Source organism: Dipodomys merriami, unplaced genomic scaffold (assembly GCF_024711535.1).
Source record: "Dipodomys merriami isolate MVZ:Mamm:240054 unplaced genomic scaffold, mDipMer1.0.p SCAF_368, whole genome shotgun sequence".
Lineage (NCBI taxonomy): Eukaryota > Metazoa > Chordata > Mammalia > Rodentia > Heteromyidae > Dipodomys > Dipodomys merriami.
Genome location: NW_027205248.1, coordinates 535,887 through 559,576, shown reverse-complemented (window position 1 = coordinate 559,576; position 23,690 = coordinate 535,887). Strand labels below are relative to the sequence as shown.

At 47.4% G+C, this 23,690-nt stretch overlaps 1 protein-coding gene across 11 annotated transcripts in view; it reads right to left on the bottom strand.

Moving 5' to 3' along the window:
- Window positions 1-23,690, bottom strand: part of Erc1 (ELKS/RAB6-interacting/CAST family member 1) — a 137,341-nt gene that overhangs the window by 75,761 nt on the left and 37,890 nt on the right. For 5 of the 11 annotated variants that reach the window (XM_069988850.1, XM_069988846.1, XM_069988848.1 and 2 more), the window contains 8 exons: window positions 21,233-21,307; window positions 16,885-17,040; window positions 15,636-15,728; window positions 11,682-11,849; window positions 8,914-9,081; window positions 2,964-3,101; window positions 1,448-1,588; window positions 281-421 (listed from right to left, as the gene is read on the bottom strand). In XM_069988850.1, coding sequence (XP_069844951.1) covers window positions 281-421; window positions 1,448-1,588; window positions 2,964-3,101; window positions 8,914-9,081; window positions 11,682-11,849; window positions 15,636-15,728; window positions 16,885-17,040; window positions 21,233-21,307 — 1,080 coding nt within the window. The remainder of the gene's footprint in view (window positions 1-280; window positions 422-1,447; window positions 1,589-2,963; window positions 3,102-8,913; window positions 9,082-11,681; window positions 11,850-15,635; window positions 15,729-16,884; window positions 17,041-21,232; window positions 21,308-23,690) is intronic. The other 6 variants (XM_069988853.1, XM_069988847.1, XM_069988851.1 and 3 more) reach the window with 2 other exon arrangements.

Here is a 23,690-nt window from a genome sequence, read left to right as displayed (position 1 = left end):
GAAGCGCGGAGAGAAGAACTAGGCTGGAGCCATGGCACCCTGTCCATCGTCCCCCAGGCTGTGGAACAAGGGGCATTCTGGTATCCCCTTCCAGGAAGTATAACCTGCTGGAAAAATGGAGAATTTCACACTGCTGTCTCTCTCACACTTCACCCATAAGCAAACCACAGACTTGATCTTCTTCTAAACTGTCATGAATAAAACAGCAGGGTGAATGCTACTCCCTGGTCAAGTTCTGCCACGTGAGTGTGATGTGAGCCCAGACAGGCGCCGCGCCCACCTTCCGCAGCTGGGCCTCCACTTTCAGGCACTCCTCCTTCTTCTGCTGCAGGGCGATCTCCAGCGTCTTCAGCCGCGAGTCCTTTTTCAGCCCCGAGGAAGCCAGGGAGGATGCGTGCTCTTTCAGATCCAAGAGCGAAGCCTGGAAGAGCAAGACACGTTGAGAATAAGCACCACCGGGAGGGAAATGCAGTGGTCAGAGTTCCTGCTGCTCACCATCTCAGAAACACAGGAGAACTGGTAAACGATACCAGCTTTCCCTTCAGTACTCATTAAAGTGAGGAGGACACCAAGTGCAGCACCCACTCTCACAGAACAGAAACAGATGAAGCTCTGTGCATGTTTGCAGCCGAGCTCAGAAGTGACATGAACCTCAACAGACAACTCTCTTTTTACAGGAAACTCTACTGTAACTCAGGTCCATACGTCCCGTTATGCATCCGGGAATCCCGCGCAAGACCGTGAAAGCTTGCTTCGCCAGCTAGTTGCAGGGCCTCGGCCTTCTTACTATTTAGGTCACGTTAACAGCGTTCTTCAAATGCAAGATTAAAATATACTTTTATCTAACTTAATAGCTCTTCAAGTAGTTTTTTTTTTTTTTTTTTTTTTTGGTCGATTGTAGAGCTTGAACTCTGGGCCTGCACGCTGTCCCTCAGCTCTTCGGCTCAAGGCAAGCACGCTACCACTTGAGCCACAGCGCCACTTCCGGTTTTCTGAGTGTTTTTTTTTTTTTTTAATTGGAGATCAGACTCTCACGGAGTTTCCTGTCCAGGCTGGCTTTGAACCATGATCCTCAGATCTCAGCCTCCTGAGTAGCTAGGATGACAGGCATGAGCCACCAGCACCTGGCTGCCAGGCTCCTTTTGTGTGTCACTTTTCTTACCAGTGACACCATTATTTCCCCAACCAGCCCTTACTTAAAGATTTACAGAACTGTCACTAACAAGTAAGAAACTTCACTGGAAACAGTGAAAGACTTAGGATACGAGTGAATCAATCTGCGCTTTGTGTCTTCTTATTTTTGTGACTTTGCTAGGAGACCTTCACAAAAGCCTGCCAGGGTAGTGCTCAGGGGATCGGCTCCCAGCACGCGTGTGTGGCTGTGCTGTGCGCACAGCCAGGCCAGGACCAGGCAAACCGAGCAAGGGCTCTGGCTGGGGGTCATGACCTCTTTCTCGGAGAGGTCGCCTTGCAGCATGCTGACTTTCTCTTTCAACTCTTTAAGGTCTTTTTTGTAGTTATCCATTTCCTCTTGCTTCTCTCGCTCATCTCGGTCCCGCTGCTCCTTTAAGCGCTCGATTGTCCGCTCCTGAGGAGAGAGAGAGAGCACAGGAAAGGTTTGTTTGCACTTCAAAGACTGATTCAGATGACCAAATGTGATACCCACATCCTCTTCTCCAAAGACAGTAAGATTTTTCCAGATTTTACCTTTTCTGCAGTAATGGGGTTTAAACTCAGGGCCTGAGCTTGCTAGGCAGGTACACTGAGCCACACCCCCAGCCTTTTTATTTTCCTGCTTTGGGTATGTTTGAGATAAGTCTCAATTCCTTTGCAGGCACGTGCTTGGGCCACTGTCCAATTGTCTTTCGCTTCCCACCACAGCGGGGAAGGTAAGTGCAAAGCACTGGGCCAGACAGTAAGTGGGAAGGGTCACACAAAGTTTTTTGCCCAGGTTGGCATCAAATCAAAATCCTCCCAATCTCAGCCCCCTAAGTAGCTGGGGTTGCAGACACGAGCAACCAACACCTGGCTCAAAAATGTACTTTTTCAAGAACTCATCCTTCCCATCTTTCTACATCAAAGATCTGACCTGGTTTTTCTAGGTTACTTTTACAAATCATAAATATCATTAAAAGCACCACAATGTTTTCTTGGAATACTCAATTTAAATTCAACTTACAAATGACTAAAAACTTACACATATACCCTTAGGACAGTAAGTAACAAATACTTCTTCTTTATACATTGTCTTCAAAGCAATGGAAAACAACTTAAAATTCACATACTTGCCTCCCCACCCACTCCCCCCCAAAAAAAAAACCTGAGAAGGATATTGACTTTAGAGTATAAAGGAGAATAGAGAAGGAAAAAAAATGAAACTACTGCCAGGAAGTTTGAAAGTCAAAGCAACTTTGGCGTACTTCTGGGTAATATTTCTAAATATACCTAGGAAGCAAGCTTTGAGTCCAACCGTTCGCCTAAAGGCTAAAGGAAGTGACTCTCATTCCTCTTTTTTTAAAAAATCCTATTAAAATGTCCCACAGAAATGCATACAGTTAACTTTAAGGCATTAACACTGGTTAAATTAGGCCACTGCTTAAGTCAACCAACCAAGGCTGAAAAGAAGGTTTGCTCATGAAGGCAAAATAAATTAATGAGGCCAGGGGCAAGAAAATCAGCCAGTGCATTATAATCACTAATGTATGATGTCTAATGAATGTATTAGGCTCGGACCAGTGTCTGGTGTGCCCACAGCCCCACAGGCTCTTTGACAATGGAAAGACGGAATCCAGGCCCGGCGGGATTCTGCACCTGGGAGAGGGCCTGCCTGCCTGGCGGTAGGGGCTTTTACAGGCAGCACCCACGACGCTTTCGCTCCCTTTACACTGTCTATTGCAGCAGCCAAGAGCTCATGCCCAGGGAGGAGTCTCAGGAGAGCGTGGGAAAGGCCCCGGGGCGCCCACCTTCTCCGCGAGGGCCTCCTCCAGCGTGGTCAGGGCGGTGTCCGTGTTGGTGGTGTCGGCCTGCAAGGACTTCACGCGCTCCTTCAAGCTGCTCATCTGCTTCTCCTTGTCTCTAAGCTGCTCCTGAAGATTTTCAATCTGCATGCATGAGAAAATGGAAGTAGGCACAAAAGGATCAAGTCAGGGCAGGTCAGGGGTTTCTGAGGAGATAATGGAAACTAAGAGTTGCGGGATCACATGCAAAACCTTAAGGCCAGAATTTGGTGTTGGAACAGAAAAAAGAGGCATGCGCGTGTGAGCACACGCACGTGCACACGTGCACACACACACACTATGGACGTACACCCCAAAACACAGCTTCCTAACAGCAGGGAAGGCAGCTGGGGGAAGGACAGGGGTACGGGACTGCCTCTAAGTGCCCCTGTAGATGCTGAGAACGTTGTTGACAGCGAACTGAAGGAAAACACAGGTTCGAGCCGGTAGACGGTGAGAAAACCCAGCAGGATAAAGGTCGCTCCAAGGGGTGACCTCAGGTCTGCATTCTTCCCAGACAGGGACTCAGCCACCTGAGCCACACCCCCAACTCTCTGCTCTGCATTTGTGAAATACAGTCTCACTTTTCCCTGGGCCACACTGGACCTTGACCCTCCAATGTACACGTCTTGCCATTGCTGGAGTGGCAGGAATGCATCGCTATGCCCAGCCTTTTCTGTCGAGATGGTATCCCACAAACCTTTCTGACTAGTTTGGCCTGGAACCACAACCCTCCTGACTTCAGCCTCCCACACTGCTGGATGGCAGGTGCTGAGCCCTTGGTGGACAGCCCGGAAAAACTTTGTAATTAAATGCTGGTGTTGGGTTAGATTTTTACATCATCCTTTATGTGGGGTATGTCTATTAAAAACCATCCTGGGGCTGGGAAGGTGGCTCAGTGGTAGAGCACTTGCCTAGCATACATGAAGCCCTGGGTTCCATTCCTCAGGACTACATGCACAGAAAAAGCCAGACGTGGCACTGTGGCTAGAGCACTAGCTTTGAGCAAAAGAAGCTCAGGGACAGTGCTCAGGCCATGAGTTCAAGCCCCAGGACTGACAAAAACTAATGATTTGTATAACCTGAAAAACTGCTTCACAGGAAGGGGAAAAAAAAACTGCTAGAAGGAAAAGCTGAGGAAGCTGGCTGTGGCAGAAAGAGAAGGTAAAGAACAAGACCCATGTATGATGCTAGCAGCTGTTTTCTGAGTAGGACACACGTTCCGGTGTGGCAGCAAGGAGGAAGAACACAGGAAATCCTTTCATCAGGGCTTGGTGTAAGAGCTCCTCTACCCGACGTGACAGCCTTCCCACAGAGGGACTGTCGGCTGGGCGCGGCTCGCAAGCAGAAGGAAGGCAATACGGCCAGCACTTCCACACTGGATCAAGCCCCGCTTTCTAAATCCTTTGTCCCTTTCTGGATACCCATCTGTGCTTTTATTACTGTGTCCGTTCCTGCTGCAGGGTCCCCTGAGAAACAACGGAGCACAAGCTTTATCTGTACTGCCTGGTCAGTTTACATTGAGTGCACCGTGCGAGAGCGCTGCCTGCTGGAACTCACACGCGTGTGGTGCACGTGCTACATGGGGTACTGCCTGCTGGAACTCACACGCGTGTGGCGCACGTGCTACATGGGGTACTGCCTGCTGGAACTCACACGCGTGTGGTGCACGTGGCTACATGGGGTACTGCCAACACACAGAGAAAGTGCCTGGTGAGTGAAGTCACTGAGTTAAAAGACCAAAGAGCTTATGTTGTAGTAAGGTTAACGTTGCTTTCTGGTTGTGAAAGTATTAGGAAATCCTTGTTGGGATTAAGCCTCTGCCCTTGAAAACGCAGCGTATCTCCAAAGGCTATATTCTCCCAGGTCCAGTCGTATAGTTTCCAAGAAAATGATGGTAAATAGTTTCTACATTCCCCTAGCTGAAGAACACCAATCCATCCCAAGCCTGCAAAGTTGGTTTCTACACACAAAAAACAGTACAATGCACCATATTATTAGGATAAAGGTCAAAAACCGCAAGATCATCTCAATAGATGCAGAAAGAAGTGTTTTTGTTGTTTTTTTAAATGCAATAACTGAGGCCAGGAGCTGGGGGCTCATGCCTATAATTTTAACTACTGAGGAGGGTGAGATCTGTGGTTTGAGTGTTCAAAGCCAGCCTGGGTAAGAAAGTCCGTGAGACTCTTACCTCCAATGAACCACCAAAAAGCCACAAGGCGGTCTGTAGCTCAAGTGGTAGAGCCATTTACAATAACATCTAAAAGGATAAAATATTTAGGAATAACTTTATCCAAAAAGTGTAAGACTTGTAAACTTAAAACTACAAAATAATAGTCTGCAAAAGAGAAATCAAAGGCTGCTGTCCATGAACTGAAAGGCACCACCAGCCCGACAGCTCTCCAGTCGGCAGACTTGAGAAGACAGCGCTCCTGTGTGAGGTCTCCTGGGCTTCTCAGGGAAAACGAATCTTCTCGGTCATTCTCAGCGTCCCTCTCCCCGGCCGTGGGCCCACCCTCTTGCGCCCCACACTCCGCTCTGCGCTCTTTTCCTATGAATTATTCTCGCCTGGTGATTTCTAAACTTGTGCAAAGCAATTTCAGACTGCTCAGAATTCTTTCTGAGTTGAAATAGCTTCCTCTGGGAGCAGTGGAGGACAGCTAAGCACTCCAGAGAATAGGAAAACTCCGAGCAGAACAAACATTCCTCTTCCATTCTGATTAACAAGGCTATTCTGCCACAAGTCCACGGAGAGGGAGTGAGAACTTCCATCACTATTCACTCAACGCCTTGACCTCACTGAGGCAGCTATCTCTGAACATGGACATGCGATCTCCAGGCGGCTGGCTTCTCTGTGGAATGCCGGGTCTGCCCGCCTCTCAGAGAGCAAAGCACCTCTTTCTCCCCCCCCCCCCCCCCCGCTCACCCCCCTGCCTCCTCTCCTCACGAGTCAGGTCAGGGAACCCACGGAATATCAGGCCACTGCTCTGACTCCGGCGGTCTCTCTGCTAGCATCCAGGGCTGTGGGGGCCGCTCTGCACAGGGTGGCGTGGCCGCTCTGCACAGGGTGGCATGGCCACTCTGGGTGCCCTGTGAGGCCTGTGACAATTGCTAAGACACAAAGTAGATGGTGTAGGCGGGAGCAACAGCCATTAGATAAGGGACCATCCACCTGTCACACCCAGGTGACACTGCCTACTTCTACTTCGCAGGCAAGCCGCCCTCAGGCATCCTTGCTGAATTCCAGATAGACAAGTGAGCAAGCGGAGGAAAACGCAAAACACTTCTGCCACTAAATGCCAGGTGATTATTAGGGAGCAATAGGTTTTTCTCCACTGATCATAAAACAATGCTTCTCTATGAATGTCTAGTCTGAACTTAATTCGAGGTGAGAATCGAGGAGGGAGGAGGGCTGTGTGGTATCTTGGGGCTCTAGGAAAGGGAGGGATCTATCATAATTGGAAGGTTTTACAGCAAGGTGATGTGAGAATCTCCCTGCCCCAATAATAACAAGCCATAATAACAAGCCTCCTGTATAGATCAGCACGGTGCTCGCTGGTGCACCAGGGGTGGGATTACACGGCACTCCCATTGTCCACCTCTAATTCTCCCCAGAGGCGGGTGGGGGTGAGGAAGGTCCTCGATGGGGCACTCACTGCCCGCCACATCCATTCACCTGCTACTCCTCTCGTCAGTATCTAAAGAGGTTGACTTAGCAGCTGTGAGTGAGAAGTAAAAAGAAAAGGAAATGGGAAAATGACTAAGTAAACAAATCGAGTTTCCAATTTAAATTCAATTAGGGCTTAATTGGATCTTTTCTTATGTCTTAGATTGGTTACTAGCTGGCTTGAACCTTTCAGATAATAATATTTAGAAAATATTGAAAAATTTTTTAAATGAAAAAGCAAATTATTTTCTCTGAATAAAGAGTAAAATTTGGCTTTGGTGGGAAAATATAGTCTCCGTTTGAAGAGCGAGGAAACCGACAGCCCCCCTCTCCCTTCTCCCCCTCCCCAACTCCAGGAGGAGAAAAGCCCCAAGGGCAGCCCCAGAAGCACCTGGGACAAGCGTCCTTTGCCTGGTAGGTGTCAGTCAGCGGCTGCTGCTTTTAAATCGAAAACTCAGAGTATCAAAAGGCAGGGAAGCAGAAAAGCTGCAGAAGGAGGGAAGAGGCCCCGGCCAGCATCTGCGTGAGCAAATTAAAATTGCGGGCAACAGCATCATTTATAATCAATCAAGCAAGAAGCTGCACGATTTTAACACAGATTCTGGATGCAGCTCAGACTCAAATGCTCAATTACATTTTCCAGGTCAATGATTCATTATAAAGGTAAGAAATTTACTGTAACACAAAACTACTTCAAACCATAGGAGAGGCTGGGGGGGGGGGGGGGGGGCGGCGGCACCAATCCCATTGTGCGTGCCTGCCATCTGGCATTGTCCCGCTGCAGTGGAAGCAAAGGGCATAAATATGTAAACCACCTAGAAAGCCAGAAGACCATGGGGGAGGAGCTGCGGCCCCGGCAGAGCCACAGAGAGTCCAGGGATGGGACCCAAGGCCTGGCCCTTGCCACAGCTCACTCACGCTCCTGCTCTCCCCCCCTCCCCCGCCCTTACATTTCACACACGTAACTTGAGAAAGTATTACTCCTTGTCAGTGCTCTTCCCTAAATAGTCCCATATGGAATTATTACTAGAGAATGCAAGTAGCAAACCACAAGAAAGGGCTGGCCACACTGGCCCTATCTGACCCCCTCCACCCCTCCAGAGTCAGGGTCCGCAAAGCAGCACAGCGGACACGTGTACAGGGCCTCATGCTTCTGTTGAGCAGTCACATCATAGTCTCTTCCTGTGGATAAGTCTCTAACATTGTTGACTCGGGAGCTTTCAGGGACAGAAGGAAGAAAAACTAAATTCTGTTTGCTTCCTTAATAAACAAACAGGACAACACAGGTGAGTATATTCACCGAAACCTTTTTTTGCCGTGTGAGGATCGGACGCCATCTTCTCACAGACCAGGAAGTTTGTGGGTTCAGAATAGAAGGCAAAGGCCTTTGCCGGCAGAGTTCTGAGAGGGTCTATGAGTGCATTACAGAGTGTCTGAAGGAGGGGGGAGGCAATCCGGGCTGACATGGGAAGGAAAGGAAGGAAGGGAGTCCTCATTCCCCCCCCACCCCCCCAGTGCTGGGGCTTGAACTCAGGTCAGGGCCTGGGCACTGTCTCTGAGCTTCTTTTGCTCTAGGCTAGCACTTGACCACTTGAGCCGCAGCGCCACTTCCAGCTTTTTCTGTGTATGTGGTACTGAAGAATCGAACCCACGGCTTCATGCATGCTGGGCAAGCGCTCTACCACTGAGCCACATTCCCAGCCCCTCATTTCCTTTCACTTCTTCCTGCTCACAATATCCTGTGCCTTCCACCTGCCAGACAAGGTGTATGCACCTTCCAAGCCTCACCATCTAGGCTAGCAATTATCAGTAGCTTAACTTTTTCTAGTTGACTTCTTTCCAATAATGATTATGGTCAAAGAGGGAAAGGTTTCCTCTTTCCTTGACACAGACACCTGTATATTCATTACAGCAGCCCGTTTATCTATTCAAAACTGTCATGTTGCTAAATCACATGGATGGTGTGTATGAAACACAAATTCACTGTAGTTCCAATAAGAGATAGAAGAGGAAGATCATGAAGTCGAACACTACTGCAATTTACAGGACACTTCAGAAACAGCGTGAGAAATACTACTGAGGTTAACAGTGGTTTTTTTTAAGAATGTAAAACCCAATTGCACATAGCTGTTGTAACGATCTGCTCACCTCGAAACAACAGAGAGGAAAGAAAAATCACTCAGGTGCGTTAGTGTGAGGACGAAGTGTGTGTGTCAGAGAGGGTGTGAGCTCCAGACACCCGCGCCTCACCTTCTTCTGCAGGACATTGACCTTCCTCTCCTTCACGTCCAGCATGTCCTTGAGGTCGTGAATCTCCCCAGCCTGTGTCCCCTTCTCCTCGGCCATATCCTGAATTTGCTTCGTTTTTTTATTCAGCATGGTTTCCTTCTCTTCCAAACGCAATCGGAGAGCATCTACCTGAGAAGGCAAGATTACCACAGGTGATTAATGGAAAAGAAAAAAGGATCATCCCTTTCCTATAGATAAGCTACAGAGTTTACTAAAAGGCTGATTACTTCGTTTACCTAAAGTAATGAAATGTTGATAATTAAGATTATAGCAAATCACCAAGCTTCTATACTAGTACAAACTACTGACAGAGAGAAGACACAGACTAGAGAATGGGGAAAAATCTTGGCCCGATATCCACCTGATAGGGAATTTATTTGATTTATTTTTAATTTTTTTGTCGGTCATAGGGCTTGAACTCAGGGCCTGGATGCTGTCCCTGAACTCTTTTGCTCAAGACTAGCGCTCAACCACTTTGAGCCACAGCACCACTTCCACTTTTCTGGTGGCTCCTTAGAGATAAAGTCTCCCAGACTTTCTTGCCTTGGTTGGCTTTGAACCACAACCCTCAGATCTCAGCCTCCTGAGTAGATACAATTATAGGCATGAACCACCAGCACCTGATAGGTAATTTATAAAGAATTCAAAAAAGTAAACACCAAAATAACAAAATAGCCCTACCAAACACATGAGTGAACTAAACAGAAACATATCTGGTGAATAAGTAGAAATGACCAATAAATACATGAAAAAATGTTCAACATCCTTGAATACCAGGGAAACGCCAATCAAACCACAATGAAGTTTCACAGAAATGGCTGTTATGAAAACAACAAAATGCTAGGATGAGGATGGGGAGGAACTCTTATCTCTTGGGATGTAAATTTCCACTATGGAAATCAGTATGGAAATCCTCAATAAACTAAAAATAGAAGTCCATATGATCCAGACACACCACTTCTGGATACTTACCCCAAAGAGTCAAAGTCTGCTTCCTGTAGAGACACTTGCATACTATTGCTAAACAAACAAACAAACAAACAAAAACCACCTGGTAATCACTGCTGAATCACTACTGGATGACCTAGAATCCTCAATATGAAATTCAACCACTGGGCTACTAGAGATGTCAAAAGAACTCCTTGACTCTCAGGAGGCTGAGATCTGAGGATCGTGGTTTGAAGCCTGCCAGGGCACGAAGTCTCTGACTTTGCCAGAAGCAAAGCTGTGGCTCAGGTAGTAGAGTGCTAGCCTTGAGCAAAAATGCTTAGGGACAGGGCACTATCTCTGAGGTCAAGCCCTAAAGACTGGCATAAAAATCATAAATAAAAACAACCTTTCAAATGTTAAAAGTGACATGGTCCTTGGAAAAAGTGACTCACTGAATGTCATCAGAGAAAATTATCTTTAGGAAAGTGCTAAAAAATGAACATAATGCAATCTTACGATCTGTTCAAGTTCAAAGGAGTTAGCTTCCTGCTCTTTTCATTTAGCACAAGAGTTACAGCTGAGCGTTTGTCCTAGCAACTTAGGACTCAGCTACACCTGGCGTCTAAAACCAAAGACAGAATCGTGAAAGAACTGGAGGACAGCCCCACCTGTGCGAGACCTGGTTCCAAGACAGTGCTTGAGCTAGTACCAAGAGGAGGCTGGATTGCTGCGGGAGAACGTCATTCACTGGACTGTGACAAGCTTGTCAATGTTTGCATTATCACTAACCAACTGGCCGAGGTTCTATGGCTGGCACACCTGCCCCCTCCACTCAAAGTCACCAGTCACAGACCTGGAGTAGTCACATAGCTAAGACACAGGCACCCTCTTCTGACCTTTGTGTGGTATTGCATATTCAAGTTACCAAAGTCAAAAGCTCTTTAGAAACCCACAAGTGAACAACTGCAAATACTTTCCAGAAGAAATTATGCTTATAATTCCGTGAATAAACCCAAATGTAGCAAAAATAAAAGTATGAAAATCAGGGGCTGGGAAGGTGGCTCAGTGGTAGAGCGCTTGCCTTGCATACATGAGGCCCTGGGTTCGATTCCTCAGCACCACATAAGCAGAAAAAAGCCAGAAGTGGTGCTGTGGGTCAAGTGGTAGAGCACTAGCCTTGAACTGAAGAGCTGAGGGACAGCGCCCAGGCCCAGAGTTCAAGGCCCATGACTGGCAAAAAAAAAAAAAAAAAAAAAAAGTATGAAAATCATGTCAGCCAGGCGCCGGTGGCTCACCCCTGTCATCCTAGATCTGAGGATCATGGTTCAAAGCCAGCCCAGGGCTGGGAAGTTGGCTCAGTGGTAGAGCGCTTGCCTTGCATTACTGAGGCCCTGGGTTCGATTCCTCAGCACCACATAAGCAAAAAGAAAAAAGCCAGAAGTGGCGCTGTGGCTCAAGTGGTAGAACCACTTGTGGCTTCTTCAGCCTTGAGCTGAAGAGCTGAGGGACAGCGCCCAGGCCCTGAGTTCAAGCCCCACCACACACACACACACACACACACACACACACACACACACACACACACACACACACACACACACACACACACACACACACACACACACACACACACACACACACACACACACACACACACACACACACACACACGGCACAGAGCAACCAGGCAAGGCACAGGAAAGGGTGCAAAAGAAGCCCTTGCAGCGAGGCCTGTGGCGCCTACCTCGGTCTGCAGGATGGCAGCCCTCTGCTCCTTGGCGGTCGCCCGTGGCACCTACCTCGGTCTGCAGGATGGCAGCCCTCTGCTCCTTGGCGGTCAAAGACTCCTTCAGCACCTCGATATGCTGTTTACTGTCCGAGAACTGGTTCGTGAGTGTTTCCAGTTTTGTCTGCAGGGCGAGAAGTTCTGTGTCCTTTCTGGACAACTCCTGTTTCACCTGGCCAATCTGGAAAAGAAAGCAACACCGTAAGGAAAGGAGAAATGAAACGAGCAAGGCTGAGTGTGGGTCAAGTTATGGCGCGTTTCTCTAGCAAGCGCGAGGCTCTAAGTTCAAACCCCAAAACCACCAAAAAGAGGAAAGAAATGACAACCCGAATCTTTGACAGACCTACACTACAAGATACTGAACTAAATGCAGTTAACTTCATGACAGACAGACAGAGGGGTCGGACTGCAGTGTGCCTCGGTGGTGGAAGAGTTGCCTTGCACGCAGAAGGCCCTGCGTTCATTCCCAGCACAGCAAATGAATAGATGCATGGACAAGGTCATCTTTGTGCATTATCTAATCTTGGATCACTCTCCCCCAACAACAACAACAAAATCGAGGGTTACTCAATGAACAGGGAAATGTGCAGCTTTCATTTACATCCTCTAAGTAGAGAGACAAAACCCCAGTTCCCCAGGAGGCTGGGAAGCAGCCATAAGCACCGGAGTGCAGCTCCCCCGCCTCTCCAGACCAGGACAGATCCGACAGGCATCCGTGGAAGTACAAAAAGCAGACAAAGACACCTCCTCATGCTGCTGTTTAAACTAGTGCTATGCTTCGTTATTCTGTCATTATGTTTTCTTTCCCTTTCTCAATCAGAAACTTCACAAAGTCCTTGTTAGAGAGCTACTTTCACTGCTACACAGTATACAGACATGCTTGACAAAGCCTCGAGTTCTGATGGATTCTACGGAGAGAATTTAAAAGACTCCACACCTCTCAAGTTCTATCACCTATCACGTCTCCTACCCAACAAATGGAGAAAAGCAGGTGACCTAAGCACAGAATGTGTTCTTCAAGAACTACTCATTCTGTAGGAACCTACATGTGAAACTTCAAAGTCCATTACTTGAAAAGGGCAATTTATAATAATCAACAGATCCATTTGCCCTACCATAACATCGCTCTTAACATAGAAAACATTTCCTTTTAAATACCTCCTTTATAGTCCTATTGTTTCTGTGAATTTAAAAAACAGTCATTTATGGGCTGGGAAGGTGGCTCAGTGGTAGAGTGCTTGCCTTGCATGCATGAGGCCCTGGGTTCAATTCCTCAGCACCACATAAGCAAAAAGAAAAAAAAGCCAGAAGTGGCACTGTGGCTCAAGTGGTAGAGCGTTAGCCTTGAGCTGAAGAGCTGAGGGATAGCGCCCAGGCCCAGAGTTCAGGCACCACGACCGGACCCCCCCTCCCAAAAAAAAGTCATTTATTCCAAATATAAACCAAATAAATGGAAGTCAGACCTGCTTTTCTATTAGGTTTACATTCAGCAAGGCACAAAAAGACAGGTTCATTATTAAAAGGATAAATTTAAACCAGGGACCCATGACTCATGCCTGTAATCCTAGTTACTCAGGAGCTGAGACTTAAGGATCACAGTTCAAAGCCAGCCAGGGGAAAGACTTATCTCCAATTAACTACCAAAAAGCTGGAAATGGAGCTGTGGCTCAAACAGCAGAGCACTAGCCTTGAACAATAAATCTCCCAGGACCTGAGTTCAAACCCCAGGACCAGCACACACACACACACACACACACACACACACACACACACACACACACACACACACACACACACACACACACACACACACACACACACACACACACACACACACACACACACACACGTATAAATTTAACAATAAGTCAGTTCATTTTGGCAGCATTCATGAAACAAAAGTCCTTCATTTAAAAAAAAGGTAAAGGGAAAAAGCTCTGTGAAAACTATTTCCCTAGAGAAAACATATTATACTTTAAAATTAGACCTTGAAAGAATATTATCAGTAAAGGCCTAATCTGGCCACCTATTTAAAAAAGACAAGCATTTCTCTCCTACAGTTCTCATTCACCCACACTCACGGTGTGTAAGGTATCTGTGGAATCGCACTGTATCCTCTGCCAGCACATGACACAGTAGGAGCTAGTACTGCTCCCTCCTAGAACCTAGACTGAACTGGCAATGCATTTGTTGCGTAAATGATTACTCAGGAGAAATGTTCCAAGTACTACCACTTACTCAGTTAAGAACTAAGACTTAGAGACTGCTCAAGTTTCTATTTCAAACACATATAAGCCAGGTAAAGTGGTACACCTTATAACTCCAGTACTGGAGTGGCTGAGGGTGGAGGCTGGTGAGCTTGAGGCCAGCTATGGGCTACAGACTGAGTTTAGGGCCCGCTCAAGTTACATAGTGAAGCTCTGACTCGAGAAAACTAGATAAATAATCTGTTTACTAATTTGTGTCATTAAACAAGCTTCACATTCTGCTAACCTTGAAGACTGAGGAAGAGAAGAAAATATTTTCAACAAAAAAACAGAATTTAGGAGAACAAACTTTCCTTAAAGAATACAAAGGGAGCTGGGTGCCAGTGGCTCACGCCTGTCATCCCAGCTACTCAGGAGGCTGAGATCTGAGGATTGCACTTCAAAACCAGCCCAGGCAGGAATGTCTGTGAGACTCTGAAGAGCTGAGGGACAGCGCCCAGGCCCAGAGTTCAAGCCCCACGACCAATCAGCCCCATGACCAATCAGCCCCATGAATGCAAAGGGAAGAGACTCATTATAAACGGGAAGCAAATCTGACTTGGTAGTCAGCCACACATTAGGGTGAATAAGCTGCGTGTCTTTGAGCCAAGTCCCCCTTTAAGCCTTGCCTTCCTAACTGGTAACATGAAGAAATTATACCAAGTTCCACGGTGTGGAAGGGACTCAATGACGCATGGTGCAGTGAGCTTGCCGGTGTGCCATGACATGGAAATCTTGAATAGCACTAAGATAAAAAGAAAGTGGGAGGTAACTTCTCGAGGCAACACGTGGATACAGCACAAACCAAACTGGGCCTTTCCAAACACGCTACTTCTACTTTCTGATCTATACTCCAAATAGTCCATAAACAGGAAGTGTGCCAAATTGGCACATGTTTTGAAGGCTGCATTCCAGTCTCAGCCAACGCTTATTTCCAGAAGCAGTTATTGCTGGCACGCTGACAAATGTGCACATGGCCAAATATAGGGAGACAGTGAAGAGCTGTGTGTAGTTTGCAGGACAGTCCAGACTGCTTTCAGCAACGGGGGGCTAGCTACGGACCCCATTCTCTCGCTTTGATTTCTTCATCTATAAGTTACAGGTGACAATCTCAGCCAGTTGTAAAATGCTTCCATTAAGTATAGCTGTTTATTATTTGTTTCTGTTTCAAAGGGGAGGTTTTTTCATTAGACAGAAGGCCAAGATAAGCTTCAGATGCTTGAAAATTGAGTCTCATGCAAACTCTAGCTTGCCAGGTAACTCTAAAGAGGCCATCACCTCCTACACAGCTGTGTGAAAGAAAACAACATTCCTTGCAAAATCCTTGAGAACTGGAAGATAACGGGCATCTGAGAAAGTCGAGCACTACGCTCTCCAGAGTTCCAAATTCAATTAAGTGCTAGGTACCTCAGAGGGGAAAAAGAAATACCGCCATCCACGTAAACCCAACAAGTATCCAGCAAAAAAGTGCTGAGAGAAATAAGCTTGGAAGTGCCGTCCACAGAGTGGCAAAAGTAATGATAAAGAACCAGGAACAGGGCTGAGCGGAGAGGGACAAGGGGGTTGAAGTGGTGAACAGGAGTCGTTAAAGAGCAGAGCAGGCGGTTAGTACTCGCCAGAGGCAAAGCTGCCAACCACAGAGAATGGAAATGTCAGCCACCCAGAAGCCAAAGCTGCCAGTCCCACCGTGGGAGCGCTGCACACACACAGAGAAATCTTACGGCAAAGACCTCGGCCTGAAGACCAGCCGCTCTCTTTTTCAGCTCCTCCCCTTGAGCCTCTTTCGAACTTAGTTCCTCCTTCAGTTGCTCTACCTGTCACGACATCATTACTCTATTTCACTCCAGAGTCAACTGCGGTCTTCAGATTATCTGCTCATGAGCCAAGGTGGCCACTAGAAATTACAATAGCTTGCATAACACAATCAAGTCTGTTCTAAATCAACACTTTTCTGTTTTTTTCCAGGGCTTTTTGCTTTGTTTTGCTTTTTTCTTCTAAGTGGACTGAAATGGAAATTATATTTGGTTTCCAAATCTGGGTGAAAACTCCAAACTAACAGAAAGTTAGGTATATGAATCCAAGTTCTCAAATAAACATTTAGCTAGCAGAAATCATTGATAATAAGTTCTTTAAACAGTGGAGGAATATTCTCTAGACATATGCCAGGCACAGGTACCACAAAAGGATGTCAGGAATAGGGTGGGGTGGTAACTGTCACTCCTTTACACTACAGAAATGCTTGTGGTGGGGTCAGAGAAACTCAAATGGGCAGGTGGGACGCTCACTCGGGGTGGACAGACACAAGAAGGCAGTATACACCGAGGAGCAGTATCTGCTGGGTAAAACTGTATCGGTGCAGCTGTGATCTTTAGAAAACCACAACAAAACGGACAAGTTGAAAACCATAGTAAACGAAATCCTACAGTCCGCCCAAACGGTGTACAGAATCAAAATAAACTAAGCTGTGAGTGGTGACTGCTTTTAAAGCACACCCGGTCTCCGTGGTGTCTACCTGCTGAACACGGGCCTGCAGGGCTTGTGAGTAGTAATGGCCAGGCAGTAAGTGTCCTCTCCCAAGGCAGCACCAGGACCTGGCCCCATGGGGGAGGGAAACACCATCTCATTTAACCCATTCTGAAAAATGTGGGTTCACCCTCTTGGGGTTTTGACTTAAAATACTTCCTAGGGGGCAGAGAACTTCACATAATGAAAAGAACCCCCCTGAATGTAATTCCACTACAGCACCTCCAACTGCTGGCAGGGACGAAAAGTTAAACGGTGACAACACATTTTTTAGTTTCATGTAAGGAATCTTCTTTTTAATAAAAACTTACAGTAATGATAACTCTAATCACGCTGCCAGCCATTCCGACTTTAATCCTAGGAAAACCCGTTTTCGCCGCAGTGTATGTAACATGCAGTAAGCCACCCTCCCCACAATGGGCTGTCGGCGCTGTCAGACGCCCCTACCTTATTCTTCATGAACTTCGAGTGGCTCCGGTACACCTCCATCTGCTTCACCTCCTCCTCCCGCTCCTCGGTGCTCAAAGCCCCATTCGACTTCAGCATCTGGATTTCCTCTTCCAAGTCTCGGAGCCCACGCTCCATAGAGGAAATTTTTGAATCCTGTGGATAACGGAAGAATTACACATTAAAACATTCACAAAAATATGGGAGCTGAATCAACAGATTCAGGGGAGGAGGGGGGAAATAGGGGGCAGCAAAATTTCTACCTAGTTTGTGACGCCTTGCTTCTAAAACTCACCTTTTACCGCACCCTTTAACAGATATGAGGAGGGCTCACGTCCTCAATGTCTGCCTCACATTCTAGACTTTTCCATGACAAGTTAGGTAGACAAGGAAGTAGAAGAGTGAAGAAACAGTTTCTTTGTGCTTAACAGTGAATACATTTAGCCGGGCGCTGGTGGCTCACGCCTATCATCCTAACTACTTAGGAGTCTGAGATCTGAGGATCATGGTTCAAAGCCAGCCTGGGCAGGAAAGTCTGAGAGACCCTCATCTCCAATAAATCACTCAGAAAACCAGAAGTGGCGCTGTGGCTCAAGTGGTAAAGCGCCTGCCTTGAGCTGAAGAGCTGAGGGACAGCGCCCAAGCCCAGAGTTCAAGGCCCAGAACCAACAAAAAAGATTAAATTAAATGAAATTACTGAAGAGGCATTTGCTTAAGTCACACTGCTAATATGAATCAACTATTGTAACTGGCCAAGAAACTGCAATTTTAAGCTGGGCGCTGGTGGCTCACACCTGTAATCCTAGTTACTCAGGAGGCTGAGATCTGATAATCCAGGTCCAAAGCCAGCCTAGTCAGAAGTCCATGAGTCTCCAATGAACCACCAGAAAACTAGAAGTGGAGCTGTGGCTTAAAGTGGTAGAGCGCTATCCTTGAACTGAAGAGCTCAGGGACAGAGCCCAGTCCCCAAGTTCAAGCCCCACAACAACAACAACAAAATATCCCTTTAATTTTAACAAAAATCTTTTTCTCAGTGTAATAGTTTACCATTTTACTTAGTGACCCTCCAGGGCACATCTCTTCTCCAAATGAAGGACAAAGAGAGCTTCAAAGATTTATATAATGATGTGTATAACTCAAAATATATAAAAAATTTCATATCATTGATTGCCGAAAAAAAGGAATGAATAATAATGTTACTTCTGGAGATGTTAAAAATCATCCTCTGCACCCTCCACATGCTTGAAATATGTCATAATTTTTTTTTTTTTTTTTTTTTTTTTTTTTTGTCGGCCGTGGGGCTTGAACTCTGGGCCTGGGCGCTGTCCCTCAGCTCTTCAGCTCAAGGCGAGCGCTCTACCACTTGAGCTACAGCGCCACTTCCGGTTTTCTGGTGGTTTATTGGAGATAGGAGTCTCACGGTCGCTCCTGCCCAGGCTGGCTTTGAACCGCGATCCTCAAATCTCAGCCTCCTGAGTAGCTAGGATTACAGTGTCATAATTTTTTTAATTGCTATGTTCCATGGCATGTCTGTAGTCCCAGCTTCTCAGAAGCCATGGCAGGTGTCTGGGCGCAGGTGTCTGGGGCGTGCCTGGGCAACATAATGAGACCACTGCCTCCAGGAAAGTTTCATTTAATTAAAAGAATTACAGTGTTCTTATAAGTCATCACCGTAACACAAATATCACCTCCAACACTATACCCTCCTATATCCAATTTCCTAATTTTGTCTGTGACAGCATCTAATTTATCCTCAGACAGTTGGGAGGGGGCCAGTTCTAGAACACTCCTCCACAGAACGCACAGCACTTTATCCGCGGTTTCACATGACTTGCTGAAGCACAGATCTGCGAGAGTGTGAACCAAGTTTAGCTCATGTCTCTTGGAGTCTCAGAGAAAACATTCCTCTGGGAAGCAATCTTGAGACCGACTTCCTTTTCCACTGTATTGCAAGGCTTTCTTGGCTGATTTTCTGTGTTATCATAATTCAAGTGCAAGAAGACAAAAAGAATTTAAGGCTCTGCCCTGAGACAGCTACAACTTCTTTCAGGTTCTGGGGCCAGGAAGGGGGGGACCTGCAGAGGGAGGGGCACCCACCCCAGCCTTGCTCATCTCCGTGCCGTTAACGTGTCACAGCAGAAGTCTTCACCTCCGAATCTATTTAAACTTGTATTCTGTGCAAACTTAACTGTGTTGCATTAACACAGAAACATTTACATTTAAATCAGGATTTTAACCAACTTGTTTACAATCAGTGCACCTCACCTGGTCTCCTGGCTCATCAAAGAACCACTTCACTTACACTGTCTAAAGTTCTCTGAAGATGAGTGCCAATTTTTCTGCCAGTAACAGGATATAGTCTCCTAAAATTGACTAAACACTGGGCAGATGCACATGAAGGAAAGGAAGGGACCAGGTTCTCCCCCGTGCTAAGTCGGGGATAATGAAAGGGCACCAGCTAAAAAGGGACATCTATTTTGGGCCTGCACAGCCCCACCTGTAAGAACTTGCTGATTGGGTGCCTTCCTGCAGTGCTCAACCGTCCTTTCAGTCCCCCGCGGGGTCAGGACTCCCGGGACCCTCAGTCCCAGGGGCCTCGGGGTCTGGTTCGATCCATTCCTGCCATGGGTTTACAGGACCGCACTGAGCCCCGCCCCGCCCCCACCTCCCCGCCCCGGCCTCCTTCCAGCCGCACTCATCCTCCTCACTGAGAACCCCATGATTTCACACTTCCTCCCAACCTGTCAGCGTATCTCAGTCATCACCCTCCCACCTCATCAGCCAAACTACTGGCTATCCTTTCCGCACCCCTCAATCCTCTGCTCTCCCTCCCTAGCAAGACTCGAAGTCCTGCCCTGATCCCCACCACTGAAGGAAGGGGGAGCAAAGGAGAAGGGAGAAGGGGCAGAGGAGGAAAGGACAGAAGGCAAGAAAGTGGTAGGAGAAGAGATAAGGACGTCCCGGCCTCGCCACTGTCAATCACCCATCCTCCTCCCCTTGGCCCCTCGCTCAAGCACCTGCTATATGTCCGTTACCATCTCAACCCAACATCCACTAAACCCTCTGGGCCACAACCCCTCATTTCTCAGCAGAAAATTAACAAAATTAAAACAGATAGCCGGGTGCCTGAGGCTCACGCCTGAATCCTAGCTACTCAGAAGCCTGACATCCGAGGATCATAGTTCAAAGCCAGCCTGGGCAGAAAAGTCCCCGTGAAACTTTTATCTCCAATAAACCATTCAGAAACCCAAAGTGGTACTGGGGCTGAAGTGGTAGCCTTGAGCACAAAGAGGCTCAGGGACAGGGCCCAGGCCCTGAGTTCAAGCTGCACAACCCACCGACAAAAATAAAAAACCAACAACACCAGGCGTGGGTGGCTCACACCTGTCATCCTAGCTACTCAGGAGGATGAGACCTGAGGATCACAGTTCAAAGCCAGCTGGGGCAGGAAAATCTGAGAGACTCTTATCTCCAATAAATCACTCAAAACTGAAAGTGGTGTGGCTCAAGTGGTAGAGTGCTAGCCTTGAGCTGAAGAGCTGAGGGACAGCGGCCAGGCCCAGAGTTCAAGCCCCGTGACTGACCAAAAAAACAAAACAAAACAAAAACCACCACCACCAACAAAAACCAGATATGATACCAATTCACCCGTCTTGTCAAAAGGTTAGATATTACAGAAACAATTCTGTGAACACAGGTAAATTCATGTTTTATTTTTCAGAGTCAAAAGGGATCAGGAAGTAACAGGCAAAAAGGAACCTGTGGTGAATGTGAACAACGTTACAATTAAACCACTCCAAGGTGAGATTCAAGACCGCTGATTATCTACCCACACAGAACCCGGAATCCAGGAGGGAGAAAGATGTGCACAGGATGAAGTTTTAAAAGGAACTCACTTGAATTAAGAGGCTTGCTCTCATAACAGTCCTTACGTACAAGTACTTATCTGTAACCAAGTATTTGGTGATGTCAAAAATACAAAATCATGGCCCATTATATAAAACGAGGCACCACCCTTCCTAGGGGAGATAAAGTTAAACAGATGGGAGGCATGCCTCTGTCCGTTAAGAGCCATTATAAGAACAAAAAGCTAGGGCCAGGCACTGTGGCTCATACCTGTAATCCCAGCTAAGTCTATGATTTCCACTCCATCTCCAATCATTTTCTAAAACTCATATAGAAAATGTGCTACATTTGAAAGAGTGACTTGTAAGATTCTTATACCTTAACCTCCAAAAGGACAAAAAAGTAGAAAGGGGCCAGAGGCATTGTTCCAGTAGTAGAGGGCCTGCCTAGGAAGCATGAGACCTGAGCGCAAAGCCAGGTCCGGCACTCCAGCCTCACTTACCTTCATTTCAATAACGGTTTGCAGAGCTTTTGTTTTAGCAGAATCGGGGGCATTCTCAAACCTCCGGTGCATCTCCTACGTAAGAGAAGCAGAAGAGAGTCAGGGCTTCCTTCCTTCTCATTTTAAAGGGAGAGGGAGCGGGAGCTCAGCTGCTCCCGACCCCCACCTTTGTGAGGAGTGTGGCTGTGTGGATGGGGACTGCAGGCTCACTGAATGGCAGGGCGGGTGTAGGAGCATCCCCGCCTGCCCGCCTGCCCGCCTGCCCGCCTGCCCGCCTGCACCTCGTCACGCAAGCTGGTTACCCTGAGGCTGTCTGAACAGCGTCGCCTCTCTAGGGTGGCGACTTGGAGGCATGAACTCACCCAGAAAGGGGGTCCCAGACAAGGTCCCCTTCATAAGAGAAAGTAAACCCCTCAATGCTGGAAGCATCCGTGCCACTGATCTCACCACGGCATCCACCCCAGAGTGCCAACCACTTGGTCACCTCCGCAGAGCGGGCCCAGGGAGAAAGGGGAGGCTGCTGAGCAAGTGTCTTAACTCGTTCACGTGAGAAAACTCCAGACAAAGATACATGCCCCCCTCCCCCTCTCTCCTCTCTTTCCCTCCCCCCACCCTCTCTCTCTGTTGGTTGTGGGGCTTGAACTCTGGCCTTGGGCACTGTCCCTGAGCTCATCAGCTCAAAGCTAGTGCTTTACAACTTGAGCCACAGCACCACTTCTGGTTTTCTGGAGGATAATTGGAGATAAGAATCTCACGGTAGCCGTAGCTGGCACCAGTGGTTCATACCTGTAATCCTAGCTACTCAGGAGGCTCAGATCTGAGGGTCTTGATTCAAAGCCAGCCTAGGCAGCAAAGTCTGTGAGACTCTTATCTCCAATGAACTACCAGAAAACCAGAAGTGGCATTGTGGCTCAAGTGGTAGAGTGCCAGCCTTGAGCTGAAGAGATGAGGGGCAGTGCCCAGGCCCAGAGTTCAAGCCCTACAACCGGAAAAAAAAAAAAAGTCTCACATACTTTCCTGCCCAGGGCTGGCTTTCAACCACGATCCTCAGATCTCAGCCTCCTGAGTTGCTAGGATTACAGATATGAGCCACCAGCACCTGACCCACGTTCTCTCTCTCTCTCTCTCTCTGCAGGTCCTGGGGTTTGGGCGCTGGCCCTGAGCTGCTTTTACTCAAGGCTGGTGCTCTACCACTTGAGCCATAGCACCACTTCTGGCCCTTTATCGGAGATGAGTCTCATAGTCTTTCCTGCCCGAGCTGGCTTTGAACTGCAATCCTCAGATCTCAGCCTCCTGAGTAGCTAGGATGACAGGAGTGAGCCACCAGTGTCTGGCTTCATGGGTCTCTTTTTTTAACCCACACTTCCATAAGCTTAGGATAGGAAAGAAGCTGCACCGCTCGTAGGATGGAGTCTTTCTACGAGACAGCAACCCCTCTCACTTTGAGGCAAATCACCATCATGAGGAGCCCATCTGCAGTTCCCACCACGTACACCAGGACTCTGACTCATGCACAGGGAAGAGACTGTACTCAAGCGAATGTGCTATTCACACAAGTGTAAGAACATTCCATACAACAGCTTTGTGACACTCCCAGTGGCCTGAAAAACCTCCATTAAAAATGAATTAGCCAGGCACAGTGGTCTCTGCCTATCATCACGGCACTCGAGGGAGGTTGCGGCAGGCTGACCTCACATGCCAGGCCGGCCCGGGCTACAGAGAGGCCCTCCTCCTACCCCCAAGAGCAAAGAAAAAGAAGATTAAGGGGGGGGAAATTGCAATAGATGCAGAATTACATGGATTTTGTCACACTGTCAACATACTCTATGAGAGATAGTTCATTTTCTATCACCAATATAAGAAATAAGCTAGAGTTAGAAAATAAGTTAAAAACAAAATCGTGTTTTGTTTTTTTTTTTTTTTTTTTGGTCTGGTCGTGGGGCCTGAACTCTGGGCCTGGGCGCTGTCCCTCAGCTCTTCAGCTCAAGGCTGGCACTCTACCACTTGAGCCACAGCGCCACTTCTGGCTTTTTTCTTTTTGCTTATGTGGTGCTGAGGAATCGAACCCAGGGCTCTACTACTGAGCCACCTTCCCAGCCCTGGTCTCTACCTCCTTTTACTGTAGATTCAGTGTGCATTTTGTGTTTCTCTTCTCTGTATCTTTCGTCCCTCTAATCTGCTTATATCGTCCAATTGCCACTGGATGACAGACATTCCCCATCTAGGACCGTTTCTGAAGCCCTCGCCTGGAATCAACTCCAACATTAGCACTTTCTCCTCAAGCATTTCTGCAAACCTGCAAGGCTAGGTTTGTTTGTTAAAATACTACGGGAACAAAAACCAGCCAACTACAGAGTGTTTTAGTGAACTTGTGTTTTATAGAGCACAGGGCACCTGGCTGCATGTTAAAGAACAGGAGCACATGCCACCGGCTTGGCTCTGCTACTGAGTCTGTGTG